Source organism: Mustela nivalis (genome assembly GCF_964662115.1).
Source record: "Mustela nivalis genome assembly, chromosome: 3".
Classification (NCBI taxonomy): domain Eukaryota; kingdom Metazoa; phylum Chordata; class Mammalia; order Carnivora; family Mustelidae; genus Mustela; species Mustela nivalis.
The window spans coordinates 49,485,482-49,504,691 of NC_139022.1; the positions used below are offsets into that span (position 1 = coordinate 49,485,482).

Sequence of the window (19,210 nt, forward strand, 5' to 3'; positions counted from 1 at the left end):
AAAATCCCTTCTGCCACTTACTACTTGTGTGGCTTTACAACAAATTATATAAATCTCTGAAATTTAGTTTCTTCATCTGTAAAATGGCTTCAAGATCATTGAGCTCATAGTGTTCTAGTGATGATTAAAGTGAGATAATTTGGGTAAAATATTTCTCAACACCCAGGAAGTTTGTTATAAATGGGAAAATTATTTTTATTATTGATTATAAAAGCTCCACACAAGCATTTTATATTATGATAGTACCCGCTCCTTCTTTGCAATTCTGATGTTCTCATTTGCTTCATTTAAAACTGAGTGGTAAGCAGCACCCGGCACATTGTGCAATTCTGGATGAATAAGATGAATTATATTGTTTTTAGAGTGTTTTTAAAATTTCTGCCAAAATGGGTGCATATTTTACTACTATTATCAAATTCAATCTGGTGCTAAATAAAAATTTCTGATCCTGTGAACTCCTATGTAAACAAATCTTGGGGGCTTGTGATTACTAGATTTAGAGTGCTTTCAACCTTATGGTTCTATCTGTTTCTCAGCATTGGAGCAGTGTGACTACATCCACAGTGTAGAAGCTGTTCCAGGTCTAAATTTTGCCCTATTTTAGTTATTAGAATGTAATGCTACCTATCAATTTCTGTGAAGGTTTTTGTTGAATAATTTAATTTATGAGAAAATGCCTTTAACTTTTATAAAATTTCCATAAGTGCTAAAGGATGAAAGAGGCCTTTCTTCTGAGTTAGTTGAAGACACACACATTGTGATCTGCTAATCATTCTGTGATTTAGTATTTAATGTCTATTCACTTTTCCTTATATTCTTATGAGTTAACTATTTGAGTATATAACTATGATGTAGCAGGAGAATTTGAAAGGTTGTTCTCCATTAAATTACAGAAGATACATTGTCCTCTTCCCAAATTCTTGGTAGGTGAATCTTCAGGTCATCTCCATTAGAGGAGATTTCCAGAATCCTCCATCCTAAAATAGAGATAATACCATTCATCCCACTGGGTAAATTTGGGATTACTTGCTCTTGTCTCTTTATGCCTAGCTTTTGGGAACACAGAAAACTGCCCATGAGCCGTTTATTTTCCATTTGCTATGATGTATGTAAAAGAGATGTCTGGGTCCATCTGAGTTAAAGATATGCATCTATTAAATGATGCCATAGCCACTTTTAACCACTCATGGATATGCTCTAAAAGTGAAGTCAAAGTCTCCTTTGGTCAGTGAAGGAAAGGAGAATATAAATCTGTAGCTCAAATAGACTTTCTGAGCCCAATTGAGATCTCAGAACACATTAAGGAAAGTCGCTTGCAGATAACAAGTTGCGTCAAGTGAAGTGAAACTTCTTCAAGCATTCTGTCAGTTGAAACCTATTATTTATTTTCATAGGAACTGTTAAGCCAGGTTTCCTGGAATAGGAACAGGGAAATTTTATTCAGTTTATGACAAGTATATGTCTACAAAAGAAAAAGGTGGTAGTGGAGTGGAATGTTAAAAACTTGACCTGATTTATATGCTTTAACCATTCAGAGATCCACTTGGAAGTCTGAACATTCTTTCAGAGAATTAGTTGTTGCAGTTTGATTTTTTTTTTTTTTTTTTTTTTTTTTTGGTAGAAATGCTGCTGGAATCTGTCACAATTTAGTTTGCTTATCTGTCTTCTCATTATATGGCTCTCTCAACAGTATTTTGTTGCCTTTTTAAAAATAAACACCTTAATTCAGACAAACTGCTGTGAAGGGTAGTGAGAGATGGGGGAGAAAGAGAGACTGAGAATATAGGCTCATGCTCGGATACCGTTGCCTGAAAGGAAGCACACTTGGCTGTGACACCAGCGACTTAGATGATCACATTTAAACCTCTAGTATTTTTTAAGTAGTGGGCAGCTTGTTCTAAGTGATCTTCACCCTAAAAGGAAGATGTTTACCTAGCCACAAACAGGAAATCTTATAGGAAGAGCGTATGTTGCCACACCCAAGTAGAAGAAAGAGATTAGAAACTTCTCAGAGAGCTGAATGTGAAAGGCCTGTAACCAGAAGAGAGGTGTTGGGAGCATGAAAGTTGAAAGGAACCAAGGTCAGAAGATCAGAGCTAGGGAGTTGTACCCAGTGGTCCACAACCAGAGAGCTGAAGACAGCCTGAAGGAACAGAGCCTACTGGCCTCAAACCAGTCTTGGGATTCATAGTTTACTAGGAAAAAGAAAAACTATAGAATTAGTGTTAATAGAGAAGAGCGTTTCAATAAATTTTTATTTTTATATTTATGGTATAATGCTGAATGATGGTCAAAGCTGCATCCACCCAAACAATGTGAGAAGAGAGGGGAGAAAGAAATCTAAAAAAAAAAAAAAAATATATATATATATATATATATATATATATATATATATATATATATATATATAAAGTCATGAAACTCTAAAACCACTAATCTGCTAAAAGAGAGGAAATGAATGCTGTGTGCAGGGGATATTAAGTAGAAGAGATTCAAATAATTTTCACTATTGAATTAGGTTTTGTAAAGTTTCACAGGCGAGATAAACACGGCACCAGGCGAGCTAGGCACAAGGCAAGATTTATTAAAGGCAGTCTCCAGCAAAGTTTCAGGGCTCAGGAGAAGGGGAGCCAGGAAAGTCGCGCTGGGAGGAGGTGGGCACAGAAAGAGAGAGGGAGGTGGCGCCTGGGTGGCTCAGTGGGTTAAGCCGCTGCCTTCGGCTCAGGTCATTATCCCAGGGTCCTGGGATCAAGTCCCGCATCGGGCTCTCTGCTCAGCAGGGAGCCTGGTTCCTCCTCTCTCTCTGCCTGCCTCTCTGCCTGCTTGTGATCTCTCTCTGTCAAATAAATAAATAAAATCTTAAAAAAAAAAAAAGAAAGAAAGAAAGAAAGAGAGAGGGAGTCGGGGAAATTGCACTGGGAGGGAGTTGGCGGGGGTCTTTTATTGGCCGAGGCAGAGCAAGGGCTCACATCCATATTTGGTGATTGGAAGGTATGGGGTGAGGGCTCCTGATACTCCTGTTTCCTGCATAGGTATTAGGTTACCTATGGAGACGTGACCTGGGCGTATACCCTTTTGGCAGGAGAGTCTAAGGTTAAGGAAAGAGGTGGGGAGGGGACTGGAAGATGGTGGCCCCGGCGGTCATTTCTATTGTTCCTCCTGCATTCCCGGAACTGTGGACCCAACAGGTTTCAACTGCCTTTTTTTTTTTTTTTTTAAACTAGTGCCCTCAAATCACCCTATGCCTCTTCAGAAGTTTTAACACTGAAGGAGCATGGTGCTAATAAGAATGGTGCCCACATTGATTGTTAAACACTGTGTGGCCCCATTCACCTGTTAACACAACGTGCCCCTTGGGAGTATTTACTTATGGGAGTTTTAGAAGAAAGACATGTCCAAAGTACACAATAGGATATAGAATTTGAACCCAAGGCTTTTGAGTCCCAATCTGGGTCCTTTTTATTTATACCAGTGAGGTCCTGATAGAAAAAGCCAAAAAAAAAAAAAAAAAAAAAAAGATCAAAGGTAGGAGTGATCATGGCCCAGATCTGACACTGACACTGGATATTGCTCTTTACTAAGCTGATAAACAATGAAGAAAAGCCTTTGTTGACACAGAAACTGAGAAACTGAGTGTATTTTTAAATCACACTGGTAACAAAGGTAAATAATATTCCTTATGTGCAGAGAACACAAGCAACATATTTCTTTTCCAAATTGTTGTTAAAAGTTTAGTTTAATGAGTTTCAGCACACAATATTCACTATCAAATAAAGAGCAGTAACTGGGGCGTGTGTAATATGCAAACGATACACATTGCTTGGTGTGAATCTTTGCACTTTGTCTTTTTTAATATTTTATTTATTTGATTGAAAGAGGGAGAGCAAGCACAAGTAATGGGGCAGGGGGTGGGCAGAGGCAGAGGGAGAGGGAGAGTCAGGCTCCCTACTGTGCAGGGAACCCGATGTGGGGCTCAATCCCCACAGGACCTGAGCCAAAAGCAGTTGCTTAACCGACCGAGCCACCCAGGCACTCCTCTTCACACTTTGTCTTAATGGTAGATGGAATGCAGTGACCCCAGGCATGGCTGTGTGTATGAAATTCCAGTTTCTTCTCTGCTGCAAGTGTCCACATCACAAGATAAGTTTAGTTAAAGCTTCTCATCTTTATCTCTACTCCAGAAATCTCAAAAATGTATCAAATGAGTTTTTATATCTACAGTGCTTCCCCCCCCCCACACACAACATACCAAGCTGTCATTGGGAAGATTTTTTTTTTTTTTTTTAGATTTTGAGATCGGAATAGCCTAGAACTATTTTCCCATAGTAACATGAGGACACATTTGGGTATTGTGATCAGTGTCAAGGGAGGGGCATACATAATGAAGTACTATAAGTTGTGAATGACTTTTTTCATTGATAAAGCAGATCCAAGGTTACCATTGTCATCTTTTAAAATTTGACATTTTTATGAAGGGGAATATGGATAAGTATCAAAATTTACCTATCACATTTTTATCTGCCAAAAAAAAAAAATTAAAGTATCCTCTATTTTCTATGACAATTAAAATTCTTCCCAAGACTAGTGCCCCTGGATATCAGAAAAGAGGCTTAAACTTTCCAGCCAAAGATATCTCAGTTTTTCCTCATTTAAGAGTCTCTATTAGTTTAAAGGTATTTCTGTAAGGTAAATATTCAACATAAATCTGTCTCAGAGCTATTTCTCCCTTGCTCTGTTCTTTCTGTGCTTGCTTAAGTAACCCACAGGGGCATGGTCTTTCCAGTGAGGATGAAGTACCCATGCATCTAGACATCACCAGATGCTGACTGTATAAACACCTAACCAAGTGAGGGCCCCAGCGGCTAGAGACAGCTGGAGATACATCATAGGGTCACATGATGGTCAGACATTCAGGGACAGGAGCAGATCAGAGAGGGAACAGTGCTAGGGCATGATCATGGAATGTTGTGCACGTCCACCCAACTACTCACGCATGAGACCTTAAAACTCTGAGCCATTTAACCCAGAACAGACTTAAGAACAAACTACTGGGAGTACGGGGAGGATGTCCATATCACTCTAAAGAAAAAAATGTTGAGAAGAACTGAGCTAACACACTTCAGCTTCAGATTTCTAGAAGTATCTAGTCTCTTCAGAAAAGTGAAGCTCTGGGATTAACTCATGTTAAGATGCTTCTTCAGCAAGGGAGGCAAATCAGAGGAATACTGCCCTGGAGCAATATCAATAATGGAAATTTTTATCAAACCTTGAATCATCAAGATTTCTACTATCTCTTTCTTTAAAATTCTGGCCCCAAAGCATGATTATATTGCTTCTGGGGTCATTTAAAATCTTTTTTTTTTTTTTAATCAATAACCCCTTGCTTTTCATTTTTAAGAAAGTTTTTAGCATCCTTGAACAATATTAACTAGCATATTTGAAAGCCTTACTTATCTAAGTAAGAACAGTTAAGGAACTTCTAATAAAGATCTTAATAGTAATAATAAAGCTTCTGATAGGTTTTCCCCTATTCAAAGTTAGCCTCATAAGGGATTCAACCCCAAGATGTAATTGATGGGATTTAAAATAATAATGTTTATAAGGCTATATTTGTCTCTGTTATTTTATGGATTACAAAGTCATAAACTTTTTTGAATGCCTAGTCAGTTTTATAACCAATAGATGATCTCTTAGTTTGAGAATTAAATGGATATTTCAGAGCCTCTAGAGTATACAGCGTCCTACCTACCCCTCACTTCAGATGGTTTCGGAATTTTACACCTGAGTCATTGCTGTCCAACTGAAATAAATACAAAATCAAAACTAAACTTTGTATTTCCATGCCTTTTTGATAACTTTAAAAGCATTTTGAAAAGCACTGTCTTGACCACATAAAAACTACTAAAAGTCACTGATCCTGGCAGGCTGGGTCTGGGGACCCAGAGAGGTCCTGCAGGACCAGCCAAGGGGGTCCCTGGCTGCATGCAGACTAGAAATCAAATGTGAGCCAGCAAGAGGTAAAAGCAGAGTTTATTGCAGGTGTGGAGAGCATGCAGTTACAGTGCCTGGAGACTCAGAAAGGAGAGGATGGAGTCTTGTCTTTGGTAGAGGATGAGTCTCTTTTTTTAATTGAGGATCATGATCTGCTGTACACGTCCTCTCAGTCATCAGGAACCACCAAGAACAAAGATGAGGGCCAAGTGTTCTTGGAGGCTGGGAACTTGACATCGAGATGTCCAGTGCTGGTGATCTGAAATAGGCATATGACAGCCGTATCTAGTCCTTCTTACCGGGTTCTTCCTTAGATGCTATCTATTCTAGAGAAATCAGTAACTCCTTGTCTTACACTACGTGCATTGAGGCATGTACAAAGTGGTGGTGCAGGTCCTAGCAAGAACAGAAGAAGGAAAAGGAACAAAAAGCAGGTCTTTATGCATTCTTTCAGTTTCCCTATCTCAGCAGTAAAAGAGAATGATGCAGTTTGTTAATTTCTAATAGGAATTAGAATTAGGACATTGCTGATACCCAGGTCTGAAGTAACTCAGGTGTGACCTCAGCAGTCAACAGTGGTTAATAAATGTAAGAAATTGGTCTTAAAACCTCCGTGGAGCTTAACAAAAGTAGTGCAGTTCTTATCCTAATCTTCGTAAAAGGTGAAGGAAGGCATTTAAATATAAATGCAAACAGATATCTGCTCCCCTATTTTATTACGTTCAAATAAGATTATATTGGATACAGTTTAGGATTTTGATGAAGATATCTTTCATTTTTAGAAGAAAACAGGAACAAAACCATATTTCAAGTTTATTAGACTTTTTCACTTACTACTACTGGCACTTTCAAATATCCTAGTACTTCTAAATTTAGTTTGTTTCAATTACAGTAATTTTTATGGAAAAACACAGAAAATTGAAAACAGAACACTAAGAAATATTCACCTTACTTTTACAAAACCCTTTCAGGAAATGCACTGAACATCTACCATGAGCCAGGAGATTTCAATATACTTTAATTTACTCCTTATAACAATAATACTGTAGATAGCAATTATTGTCTCTGTTTTATCTATGAAGAAATCAAAATAATCCTCAGATAGGATAAATGATTTTATCAAGGACTCTAAATGGCAGAACCAGAATTCAAGTTGCATTTTAAAATAAAGTACAATCATGGATATTCATTACAGAATGATTTATATTAGTAGCAAATTTTAAGAAATCCTAAATATCTAATGATAAAAATAGTCATTCATGGGGCACCAGGGTGGCTCAGTGGGTTAAGCCTCTGCCTTCACATCAGGTCATGGTCTTAGGGCCCTGGGATGGAGCCCCACATCGGGCTCTCTGCTCAGCAGGGAGCCTGCTTCCCTCTCTCTCTCTGCCTGCCTCTCTGTCTACTTGTGATCTCTTCCCTGGGTCAAATAAATAAATAAAATCTTTTAAAAAAAAGTAGTCATTGATGACACTGGAGCATTAGGAAACTGCTTTATATTCTGCTTGTGAGTGTTAGATATCCATAAAATGTTATATTATTTTTCATGAAAATTGTAAGAAACAAAATTCTCCATATTTGAAGTATGTAAAGAAACAGAGTTTGAAATTTAAAAGAAAATGAACCAAAATGCTAATGGTTACAATGGTGGGTATGTTCCTTACTCTTCTGTTTTATAGTTCACATTTTTTTAATGTGGCTATGATACTCTAAAAATTTATACTACCTCTTTATTTTCTTCCAGCCTTGGCAACATGCCCCCGAAAAGAAAATTTGGGAGACTGACATTCCATTCCTTTTTTAATCATAGGATTTCACCTTCTCTTTTGCAAGGATCTTTTGTAGTGGTGTTGACACGCCCTCATTGGGGAATCTGGGGGAGTAGAGACTCAGCAAAACTTTCCTCCTGAACTGTGCCCCAGCAGGCACAGAGACAAACAGAATTTGCAGTCACATCCCTCTACTTCTCTTCTTCCTGAGGGCCTCCCAGCTCCTTCTTCAGGAGTGCATATTACATTCTCGCTTGCGTGGCTCCAAGTTACTGATTTTCATCATTTCTTTTAATTTTTTCTCTCATGTTTAATACAAAGCATTGATCACACAAACAAAGGCAAGATGTCCTGTTTGAAGAACAGGTGTCCTTTTTGGCAGCTTGAAGGGCTCTGTGTTCTATGATGGGGGAGAGGCGCAGACATGGAACATCACTGTCTACTGCAATGTGTTTAGAAAGTCAGTGACTCCACCAAAGTTTTTATTATTACTTATTATTTCTTGAAACATCCCTCTATTACTTTGGGAGACTGTAGTCTCTAATAAATGGTATAGAAACTCTTTGTGGCTCACAGTTGGGGAACCACAAGCTACTATCCACGCAGGCCCTAGATTAGGTACTTTGCTCTGCCAGTAAGATAGGTACCATTAGTATCAACACAACAAAAAATGTCCTGTAGATTCAAATGACAAGAGAATAGACTAACCAATTCTAATCTTAACTAACCAAAGCTGTAAAACCAGGGACCTTTTTTTTTGAACCACCCATCTCTTGTATTCAGATACTAGCTTCATTATTCATTCATTCACTCATTCATTCAGCACATTACTGCATACCAGGCTTTGGTAAATAACGCTGGGGATACTGATGTGCAGAAAATGGACAAAACACTTGGTGTCATAGAGCTTGTGTTCTGGTAGAAAAATCAAATAATGAATTATTAATTAAATGACAAGTAAGTGTTGTCATTGTAAGTGTTACAGAGAGGTAAGAGTGATATGATTCATGGTGTATGTATAAATGTTTGTGTAGTCACTTTTGATGGAGTGTCCAGGGAAGGCCTCTCAAGTACTCTCTGAGAAGTCAGACGGTCTTATGTAAGAGAAAGTAGCAAGTACAAAGTCTTTGGAGTCTGATCTAGTGGTTGAAGGGACTGTGTAGAGACAAAAATGACATCAGAGCAAGAGGATGAGGCCACACCATCCAGAGTTTTATGGTCCAGGGTAAATAGTTTGCATTTATTCTAAGCACAATGGGTGCCAATAAAAGCATTTGAGTTGGAGAGTGACACGATCTGATTTACATTTTAAAGACACCACTCTGGCTTGTGTGCAGAGGGAATGATTGTAAAGGGTAAGAATCCAAGCAGAGAGGTTAGTTAGGAAGTATTTCAATACTTGTGCAGCCTTTAAGGTAGAAGAAAAACCAGACCAGAATGGTGACATGGAATAATCAATTTTATTTGAAAAATGGGATGATCAAATATATCAAATGTGCCTGATAAGATAAGATGAGTAATTTGGCTCTCCAGGGAGGCCACTGATTTTTTCTACGCAAGCAGTTTGGGGGAGGTCTTGGGATGAAGCCAGGCTGGGTTGCACTGATAATACAAGGGGGTGGGTGGAGGAAGTGGAGATAAATACAAGGTGGGTGGAGGAAGTGGAGAAAGAAGGCAGAGACAACTCTGGAGAGTTTTTCTGTGAAGGGAAGTAGAAAAATGCTTTGAAAGCAGGAAGAGAGGTGAAGCACAGAGAGAGGGATGAGGTCTTTTTAAGGATAAGAGATATTAAGTCAGGGTTACCCCACTATATTCATAATCTCAGGAAGAGATACAAAGATGAGTAATGGAAAAAGAGTTAGTGAAAGATGTATAGTTCTTTCTACTTCATCTATGGTGTTTTCTCCATTCTTTTCTCTCTCTGTTAACCCAAATCTGTTTCTAGTGAGAGTCTATCATGAGCCAAATCTTTTGTATAAACTTTGTTCAGCTCGTCATCTCTCCCAGGAATATTTTAAGTCTACTTCATTCACTGTAAAATAAAAGGCTGTTCCTTGTGAAAGAATTTCTGGCATCTGTGAGCAGTAAGTCTTCGATTTTAGACTGTGGGAATGAGGGAGCAGAGGTACCTCCCTTGAAGGACACTGTCCTGCTCTGAATCTGACTATAGAAGTTTTAGGTTCTGAAATATAAGCATCTTTCTTTCTCGTTTGAACTTCACAGAGCCATTTTTGTCTTAACCAAACTCTACTCCAATCCTTGGGCTCCTCTTCCATTGCAAAGCTCTACTTTTCTCCTTTCTGTCCTGCCAGTGTCTTAAGAGTCTGCAGGGAGCAGGAGGTGGCTATTAACAGAACTATCAAAAAATGAGTTTCACAGTTTTCAAAACCAAGCTTATTTGATTGACATGCTTTGTTAGAGTTTGTCTTCCCATACTGATGAGAGCAAGGTTGATGTTATGCTAGTCAGTGTTAAATGTAAAATAAGATATTGGTTCCTCAACAGTTAATATCTCCTTCCTGCCCCACCCCATCATGTCCAACACTCATCACTGCCTGTACCTCTGAAACATCACCTCCACTGTGCAGCTGTCCCTTCCATTCTCCTATTTACTGGGTCCAAACTCACACTGAAAGAACATTCAGTGTTCCTTCATGTGAAGAGAGAATGTGAAGAACAATTCAAGACAGAAGCCTATCTAGTACAGAATGAAAAGGCCCAGGAATGGAAAAGATTTTTGGCTTCTCCGGAGATTAACTAGATGATTAGTGAGCTAAAATGGAAAGGGGCAGCTGGTAGGTGAGCTCAGTACAATGGGCAGGGCCAAAATGTTACTACTAGCTTCTTTCGGAACCTGCTCCTCTCATTTTTCACACCTCAGTAAATGGCAATTTTATGCTTTACATTTCTGAAGCTGAAAAACTTCTAGACAACTTTTACATTTTTCTTTGTCTTACATCCCATAGCCAGTTCACCCGTAAATACTATTTTCCCTACCGTAAAAATATCCATCTGGGGGCGCCTGGGTGGTTCAGTGGGTTAAAGCCTCTGCTTCCGGCTCAGTTCATGATCCCAGGTCCTGGGATCGAGCCCCGCATCAGGCTCTCTGCTGGGCAGGGAGCCTGCTTCTTCCTCTCTCTCTGCGTGCTTCTCTGCCTGCTTGTGATCTCTGTCTGTCAAATGAATAAATAAAATCTTAAAAAAAAAAAAGATATCCATCTGCTTCAAACCTCTATCATCACTAACCAAACCTCCATTATCTCTCACTGGAACAAATGCTCTAACTTGTTATTGCATGTCCCTGCTTTTACTCTTTCCATTATCTCTTCACCTCTATAAGATTCGGAGCATCCTTTTTTTTTTTTTTTTTTTTTTTTAAATAGATGGTAGGGAGAGGGGCAGAAGAAGAGAGGGAGAGAGAAAATCTCAAGCAGGTTCCATGCTGTGTGGAGCCCAACATGAGGCTCAGTCTTACAACCCTGAGAACATGACCTGAATCAAAATAAAAAATAAGATGCTTAACTGACTGAGCCAACCAGGCTCCCCTTAGAGTATTCTTTTAAAACTTAACGAAGATCATGTCCTTTCTTTCTCAAAACCTTCCAGTTGTGTCTGACCTCTCTCATACTAAAATACCAAATTCTTACCTGGTCAACATGACTCTTTGTAAGCTGACTCCTGGTCATGAGGAGCTCCATTTCATCATTTACTACTTTCCTCCTCTGCCACTTTTCTTTGGCTAAGCTGGCCTCTTTGCTGTCACTCATAACTGAGGGCCTTTATGTTTGCTGTTACTCTGTCTGAAACACTCCTCTTTCCAATCCAAATGGCCGTGTGTCATGTTACTTTGTCAACGAGAACTTTCCTAACCATCCATCTCAAATAGCACCCTTCACCACCCCTGCCCTTTACCTTTTTCTTTCTTCTTCTCTTTCCTTAGTATTTATCAACTCTGACCTTTTATTTCCTTCTTTCATTTTTTAAATCTTCACTAGAACATGAGCTTTTTAGAACATAAAGTTCCTAGGAAGTTTATCTGTTTTGTTCACCACTGTGTCCTCATGCCCAGAATAACACCCTACAAGTAGTGGGTGCTCACAAATGTTTGTGGAATAAAGGGATGAAATTAATTTGATACAGATGTATATAGGTTAATAGATTGGATGATGAGAAGATTGTGTTCTCTTTATATTGTGTATACCTTTTCAGTGGATTAGAAGCAAGGCTGTGATAGGACAGTGAAGGGAGGAGGGCGTATTGGATGTTAGAAGAAAGTGTAAAGGGTTCTGTTGCAGAGTGGGGAGCTGCGGGTCCCTTGAGATTTGGGGTTATAAGTTAAAAATGGGACCAGTGAACTGTCGTACATTTTATTTCAGACACTTCAGTTCAGGCACAGACATGGAGCAAAAGAAGAATAGAGTTTAGCCAATTTAAGGGTTTTACCTGGCAAGGCCAACAGATGAAGATAAGAGCAAAGGAGTTGGGGGACTATTCCAACTAATGAACCATGATACCCATGTAAGAACTGAAAAGACAGGAGGTAGAAAGCAGAGAGTATGAGGTTTCAAATCAGTGTTTTTGAAGTTGTATAATTGATGGTAATGATAAAGCCTGGGATGTGACCATGGGAATGGGTTACTAAGGGAGAGTGGAGGAAGAAATTGTTGGAATTGAAGAAATGGCAAAGAAACTCAAGGCAAGGATGTTGACAAGACCATTCACATGAAAGTTCAAGTTGTTAAGAATGATGACAGGATCAGTGGTTGAGATAAAGTTGCTGAAACATGCTAAAATCTTCAGAATGGGAAGGATAATGAGATAGGAAGATGACTAAAACAAAAAAAAAAAAAGGTTACAAGTCGTGTTGGCTGATGACAGATATTTCAAAGCAGCTGAGATTTTAGGGGGACAAGGGAGGAGAAATTGTTTAGATATAGCAATGGGGAATAAGAAGGACACCTATCCTTCAGGCCCAGTGGTTCATTTCCTATTTGGACAAAAATAAGACACCACTTGAGAAGACGATGAATAAGGTTCATGAGATGTCCAGGTTTCCATTAGGTCAAAAATATAAAGGGAATAATCAAACTTGGTTAAAATTCCATAGTTACTGCAGATACCAGCCTCAGTATTTTTATCTGTATATTGCATTTGATTTTTACATGTTCAAACAGCAGTTCTTAGCTTTTAAATCCTTGTAGGCTAAAACTGTCATTCTTGAATTTAACAAAGTGCCAGCTGTCAAGTCTTTTCACCAGGCATGTTAGTGCCAACATATACTTGTTGATATGTCAGAAAACAGGATGATAAATTAAGCAGAAGCTATGCAGAAGAGAACTGTTGTGAACATGTAAAGACACTTGTCTGCTGATTTATTTATTCACTAATAATTTGTATTTTGCCTTTTCCCACAAATTTTTTGAGGAGCACAGTTCTGTACTTCACATCATGTTCTCCAGTCATTGTTCAAACCACAAATGAGCCTAAGAAGCCAGAGAAGGAGTAGAGAGACAAACAAGATTTATGGTCTCAATCCCCACAAAGAACACGAGATGAAGCTGAGCATTTGATGTGGAAATGCCACTGTACTTGACTGAATCCTGGAAGTAGAGCAGTAGTCTCTACTCCTCCAGGTTACCCCAACTCACCAAGAGTATTTAAAATCCCAGAGTCCAGATCCAGGCCACATCTGAGATGCCCAAGTAGCTCAAGTCCACCAGAAATCTGATGTTTAAAAAATCCTCTTTTTCTCAATTCCTTTACCACCTCTGCCTCCATCCGTCATTCTCATAGTGCAGAAACTGGTTTCCTTTTCTTTCCCTAAATCCTCATTAGTTATTTTTCATATATTTTTTAATCTTTTCTCCCTTCTTTTCTGCAACCTTCTCAGCCTCAGCACTGGAGTGTATCTGCTATATATCATAATGAAGCGTCCATGTTTGATTAACTGTATTCCAATGGTGGAGCCTTTTTCTCTGATGTTGCTCTAGAATAATGCATTTATCCATTTCTTTTTTCCCCTCCATGGAGAAAGATAGTACAATTGGGATTTCTTTCAATATTAAGGAATCTTGAGTTCTGTGGAGTTTTAAAACTATATACATCTGTATAATAACTACTTTTAAGAAATTGTTTTATTAATTTTTTCCTATGTGTCATCTTCAAAAATGCATTTTATGTTGAAAGTATTTCAAAAGCCATTAAAATTGGATGTTCCAAAGGTTATTTTAGAGGATGAAAGGAGATATTTCTTTGAATATTCAGAGCAATTTAAATAGAGGAGCTAAAATAGGTTTTAAGAAAAACCCCATGTGCCCAATCCATTTCAAACTGGCAACTAGAACAATAAAACAATATAAGTGAAAGACAAAGCTCTTAATGATTTGCAGTAAAATGCAATAAACTAGAGAGGCAGGACTGTAATCCCATGATTGTCAAGCCGGCTTACCTTATGACAGATAAAAACTCAGGAAGGCACTGTGACTGAACAAACTCCTTTGGGCTTCTTCAGATTCCTTCTGTCGTCCAGTCTTCTAGACCCAGGAGAGCCTGATTGCCCACTGTCCACTGCATGCATTTAGGCCAACCAGACACACAGCTGAAACTTCTAACCCTTCCAGAAATTTCTGGATTTGGATGAGATACAATACCTCATGAGGAGGAGTATGGCATCACAGCTCCGAAGAGATTGGATGTGCAACCTAAAAGTCTGGAAAAGTTAACACTGTAGAGCCACATTTCACCTGTGGGCAACAGGAGAAGTGAGTTCCAAGGCAAGGAGATTTCTGCCTCTTTCTTATGAACTTCTTCAAGGCACAGTGGCCTGGTACAGTTCCTCTGGACAAGTACTCTATGCCAGGTGGATGCAACTGCCCATAGGACCTGCTGTTTCTTTATGACTCATTGTGACACTGTAACAGGTGTGCTGACCACGTTGTGTCACCTCTAACTTTGCTGGACGTCCCTGTGACCCTGCTGCACCTTCTAAATAAAGCACCAGCATGTTGATCCTTGCCTCACATTTGTTTGCTGGAGAACCTGGCCTAAAATATATCTCCTAACTCAGGATTTTAGTAATGTACGTTATATATTTTACAATTGTGAATTATTAGTAACAAAAAACTACCATTCTTCAAGGTATTTTATAAATAGTGAAGGTAATTTTACGGGTTTCAGTTTTGTAATATTGATTTGTTAAAGCCATCTGTTGATGCTTCTGAAGAACTAATTACAGTAGCACTTGGAAGCTAATTTCAGGTCACAATAATGACTGTCCAGATAGCTAGCTGCCCAATGACTTTTATGGTGATCTTGACAGTTATTTTCTAGAAAAACATCACCAATTCTCAGTGGCAAGGTCAGGGTTCAGGACCTCTCTTGGCCTTCCCAAGGGCTTGGAGGGGGGAGTCAGAAGCCAGAATGAAACACTAGTTTCCGGAACAAGAGGATGATTGGAAAGACGTGAGATGATATGGCGGTGAAGATATACACCTGTGTGACCTTCAAGATGTGATACCCATGGAGGAACCACTCTCCAAAATAGGACCACCTAGGAACCCTGAGACTTCGTTTCAGAAAGATAACAAGTGGTCCTCAGTTTATCTCTCTGGGAAAGACTTTCTGACTCAATCTTGTTTTGTTCTGGCATAACACTCATTTTTCTGTCCATTTTTCTTTGTCAGTGTCTTCCTTTCAGCCTTACTTGCTCTTGGTTTCTTTGATTGACATCACTTTGACTTGTAGTTCAGGTTTTTCGCTTAGTTTATTCTCTTTGGATTGGTTTTTAATGCTCCATTTTTCTCTGAGATCCCTCTTCTAAGATTCTTACCTGCATCTCCCTTCTTAGCCTCCTCTGAAGTTGTGACCAGCATGTCATTCAGCTGGGACTCTAGCATTAAACAGAGGGGAGAGGAGACTGTTTTCACATTTTTTCTTTCATTTAAATTATTACTAAATTTTTGTTCTTTTCTATCTGTTTTCTATTTTAAATTGTATGATGTCAAATATTCTGGAATGGTAGTTCTCAAGGGGGGGTGCCTGGGTGGGATAAGCTAGTGGGATAAAGCCTCTGCCTTCTGCTCAGGTCATGATCAGAGGGTCCTGAGATCGAGCCCCACATCAGGCTTTTCTGCTCAGCAGGGAGCCTGCTTCCTCCTCTCTCCCTGCCTCTCTGCCTACTTGTTATCTCTGCCTGTCAAATAAACAAATAAAATATTTTTTTAAAAAATAGTAGTTCTCAAGCTTTTGGGCTTTAGGAACCCTTTATACTTTTCAAGTTATTAAGAACTCCAAATAACTATACACATTTATTATATTAGAGATTAGAACAGAATTTTTAAGAGTATTTATTAATTAAAAGCACAGCAATAATAAACCCATTACATTTTAACATAAATAGTATTTTTGTGAAAGGTAACTATATTTTCCAAAATTAAAATATGAGAAGAGTAGCATTATTTCAAAAATCTCTTCACTATCTGGCTTAATGGGTGATAGTTTGAGAGGAAAAAAAGAGGAGACAGTTTAATTCCTATCTGTTTCTGCATTCGATTCATTGTTTTCTTTCAAGTATAGATAAAAATCTAGACTCACTCAAATATGCAACTGGAAAAGGGAGAGCCTCATATATGACCCTCAAGAATCTCAGGGACCCTAAAGGGTTTTCCCGTAACACTTTGAGAACCACTGATCTGGAGTTCACTGGAGAAATAATTATCCTTTTCAAAATTGTTTATTAAAGAGAAATTAGTTCTGAATTCAAAACAAATAACTACATGAGAAGATTGCTAGTTCAGATAATCCGATGTATTTTCACTGTTTCCAGAGTTCAGATAAATTAACTGTCAAGGAACTAAAGCATAATAAAAAGTTTAAAAAGACATCCCAATATGTAATAAATGAGATATAACGTGGTAAAAAAAAAATACTTAAAATGTGTATTTGTATTAGAAAATCTTTTGTTTAATATAAATACATCATATGAAAAAATTAAAGGATCTTATGATGTATTTTATATTGATTAGAAATATACGAACATAAGGGGGAAACCTTATATTACATAAACTAAATGTGTAGAGAGAAAGATAAATTTGAATACTAACAGTCTTTTTGACTATTTTTGAAACATTTTTATTATTGAAGTATCATTGACACACAATGTTACATTAGTTTTGGATGCTAACAGTCTTAAATAAACACTCCAGTTCTTTCTTTTTTTCTTAAAAATTTTTTAAAAATTATGCAATAATGAAAAATATATTTATCTTGTGAGAAAATCTTTATTAAGACGAAGAGATTATGATAAAAACTATCTATTCACTGAATGATTCCTCTTATATGAGACATCTCAAATAGAATCATGGTTACCAGTGGAAGTAAACAATAGAATCATGGTTACCAGTGGAAGAGTGAAGGGGGCAATGGGGAGTTGTTCAACGGGTATAAAGTTACAATTTTACAAGATGAGTAAGTGCCAGAGATCTGTCATACAGAATTCCTGTAGTTAACAATAAAGTCTTGTGCATTTAAATATTTAAGGAGGTAGATCTCATCTTAAGTGTTCTTACCACAAACACACATGGTGTCCGTGCACCTATGTGTGTGCAACATGAAAGGACACAAGAAACTTTTGGAGGGTATGTTGATTACATTGTGGTGATGAAAATATAAGTATATATGTATGTCCAAACTCACCAAATTATATACATTGATTATATGTGGGTTTTTTGGGTACTAATTATACCTCAATAAAACTGGAAAAAGTAATAAAAATAATAATTTTAAAAATAATCTGTATCCAAATTTTCTTCATAACCATCTGCAGAAACTGAACTAGAGTGTGAGGCAAGAACTCTTGGGAGGAGATCTGTCAGCATCATCTGCCTGTGCTAGCAATGCCTCTCTTATTCAGAGATTTCATTTGATACAAATAGAGATTACGCTGAGTGAAATAAGTCAAGCAGAGAGAGTCAAGTATCATATGGGTTCACTTACTTGTGGAGCATAAGGAATAACATGGAGGACTTTGGGAGATGGGGAGGAGAAGGGTGTTGGGGAATATTGGAGGGGGAAACAAACCATGAGAGACTGTGGACCCTGAGAAACAAACAGAGGGCTTTGGAGGGGAGAGGGTGGGGTGTTGGGTGAGCCTGGTGGTGGGTACTGTGGAGGGCACGGATTGCATGGAGCACTGGGTGTGGTGCATAGACAGTGAATTTTGGAACACTGAAAAAAAAATTTTAAACAAACAAAAAAACCTAAATAGAATATAAAAAATGGTTACTGGTAGTGACAGACCCTATCTTCTCTTGCTCTCACAATTCCAGAGAAAAAGAGAATACCTTTTTCTTGGTTATTTGAGCACAATTTCTAGGGAGGACCCTGATTGGGATGACTTGGGTCTGGCAGTATAGCCCTGACCCAGTCACAGTGCCCAAGGAAGAGAATTCTGATAGAATTGGCTGGGTTATGTGCCCATCTCTCTGTGAGAAAGGCAGTGAAATGACTGACAGCTCCAATGGATTTGGGACAGGGATTCATAAAAGAAAAGGAAGAGGAGGAGACATGTTGAGATGAACTTGTGGTGTGGGTCATGATTTTTGAAATAAGGCCATGCAAAAGATTTGACAAGTTGGAATCCGCATTTTTAACTAGTTTGACTTTATGTCTGGAGCAGAGAAGAAAGACATACAAGTGAAAAGGGGTGCGGGAGGTGGGGGTGGGTAGGGAAAAAACACAAAAAGCTTAAGAATAAGCCTCTCTGCCAAATACCTGATTCACCAGGTGGTTATTGCTGGTTCTGATTCTCTGCCAAAGTTAAGGATTTCTAAAGTGGGAGTTTCTTTCAGTTTTTCTTTTTTTCGTTTTCCTTCTAGGTGGACAAAAAAATTGTAAGAACTGAGATAGGAGTTCTTCTTCGCCTCTCACATCCAAACATTGTAAGTGGTTTTTAATCTACTATTTCAAATAATCTTCAGACTTACAGACTGGGATTTTTGTTCTTCGCTGCCCGTGCTGATAATAAGAAGGGGATATTTCTACCACAAATAGGTAGCCACCATGGCCTACCTCCTGTCCTCATCTAACCACATTTTTCATTTCTTTAGCTGAATAAATCTTAAAAATAATACCACGCAAAAGAATTTTAAAATGGACAGATCAGCAATATATACCATATTTGTTTGCATGCATAAAAGGATAACTAAAAATTGAGGAGTTTTGTTTCACTCTAATAAAACACTGGCCTTTCCCTTTTGTGTCCCTATCTTATTAATGTGCCATTGCTGAAAAAGCCTGTGAAGAAAATGCATTGCTTTCCAAAGTCATTTTAATCTCCCTTGAGATTATCTACTTCAGAAACAATGTGAAGATTCACATAAATGATGTACTTGAATGGGAAAAATCAAATGTCCTCAAAAGCTCTGCTCTAGGCTGTGTCCAGACAAAGGCAT

General features: G+C 38.3%; 1 protein-coding gene across 5 annotated transcripts in view; it reads left to right on the plus strand.

Annotated features, from left to right (window-relative positions):
• Positions 1–19,210, plus strand: part of CAMK4 (calcium/calmodulin dependent protein kinase IV) — a 245,869-nt gene that overhangs the window by 120,547 nt on the left and 106,112 nt on the right. For all 5 annotated transcript variants that reach the window (XM_082723731.1, XM_082723730.1, XM_082723732.1 and 2 more), the window contains one exon: positions 18,635–18,697. Coding sequence is in view for 3 of the 5 variants with exons in the window: in XM_082723730.1 (XP_082579856.1) it covers positions 18,635–18,697 (63 nt within the window). In the remaining 2 variants the exon portion in view is untranslated. The remainder of the gene's footprint in view (positions 1–18,634; positions 18,698–19,210) is intronic.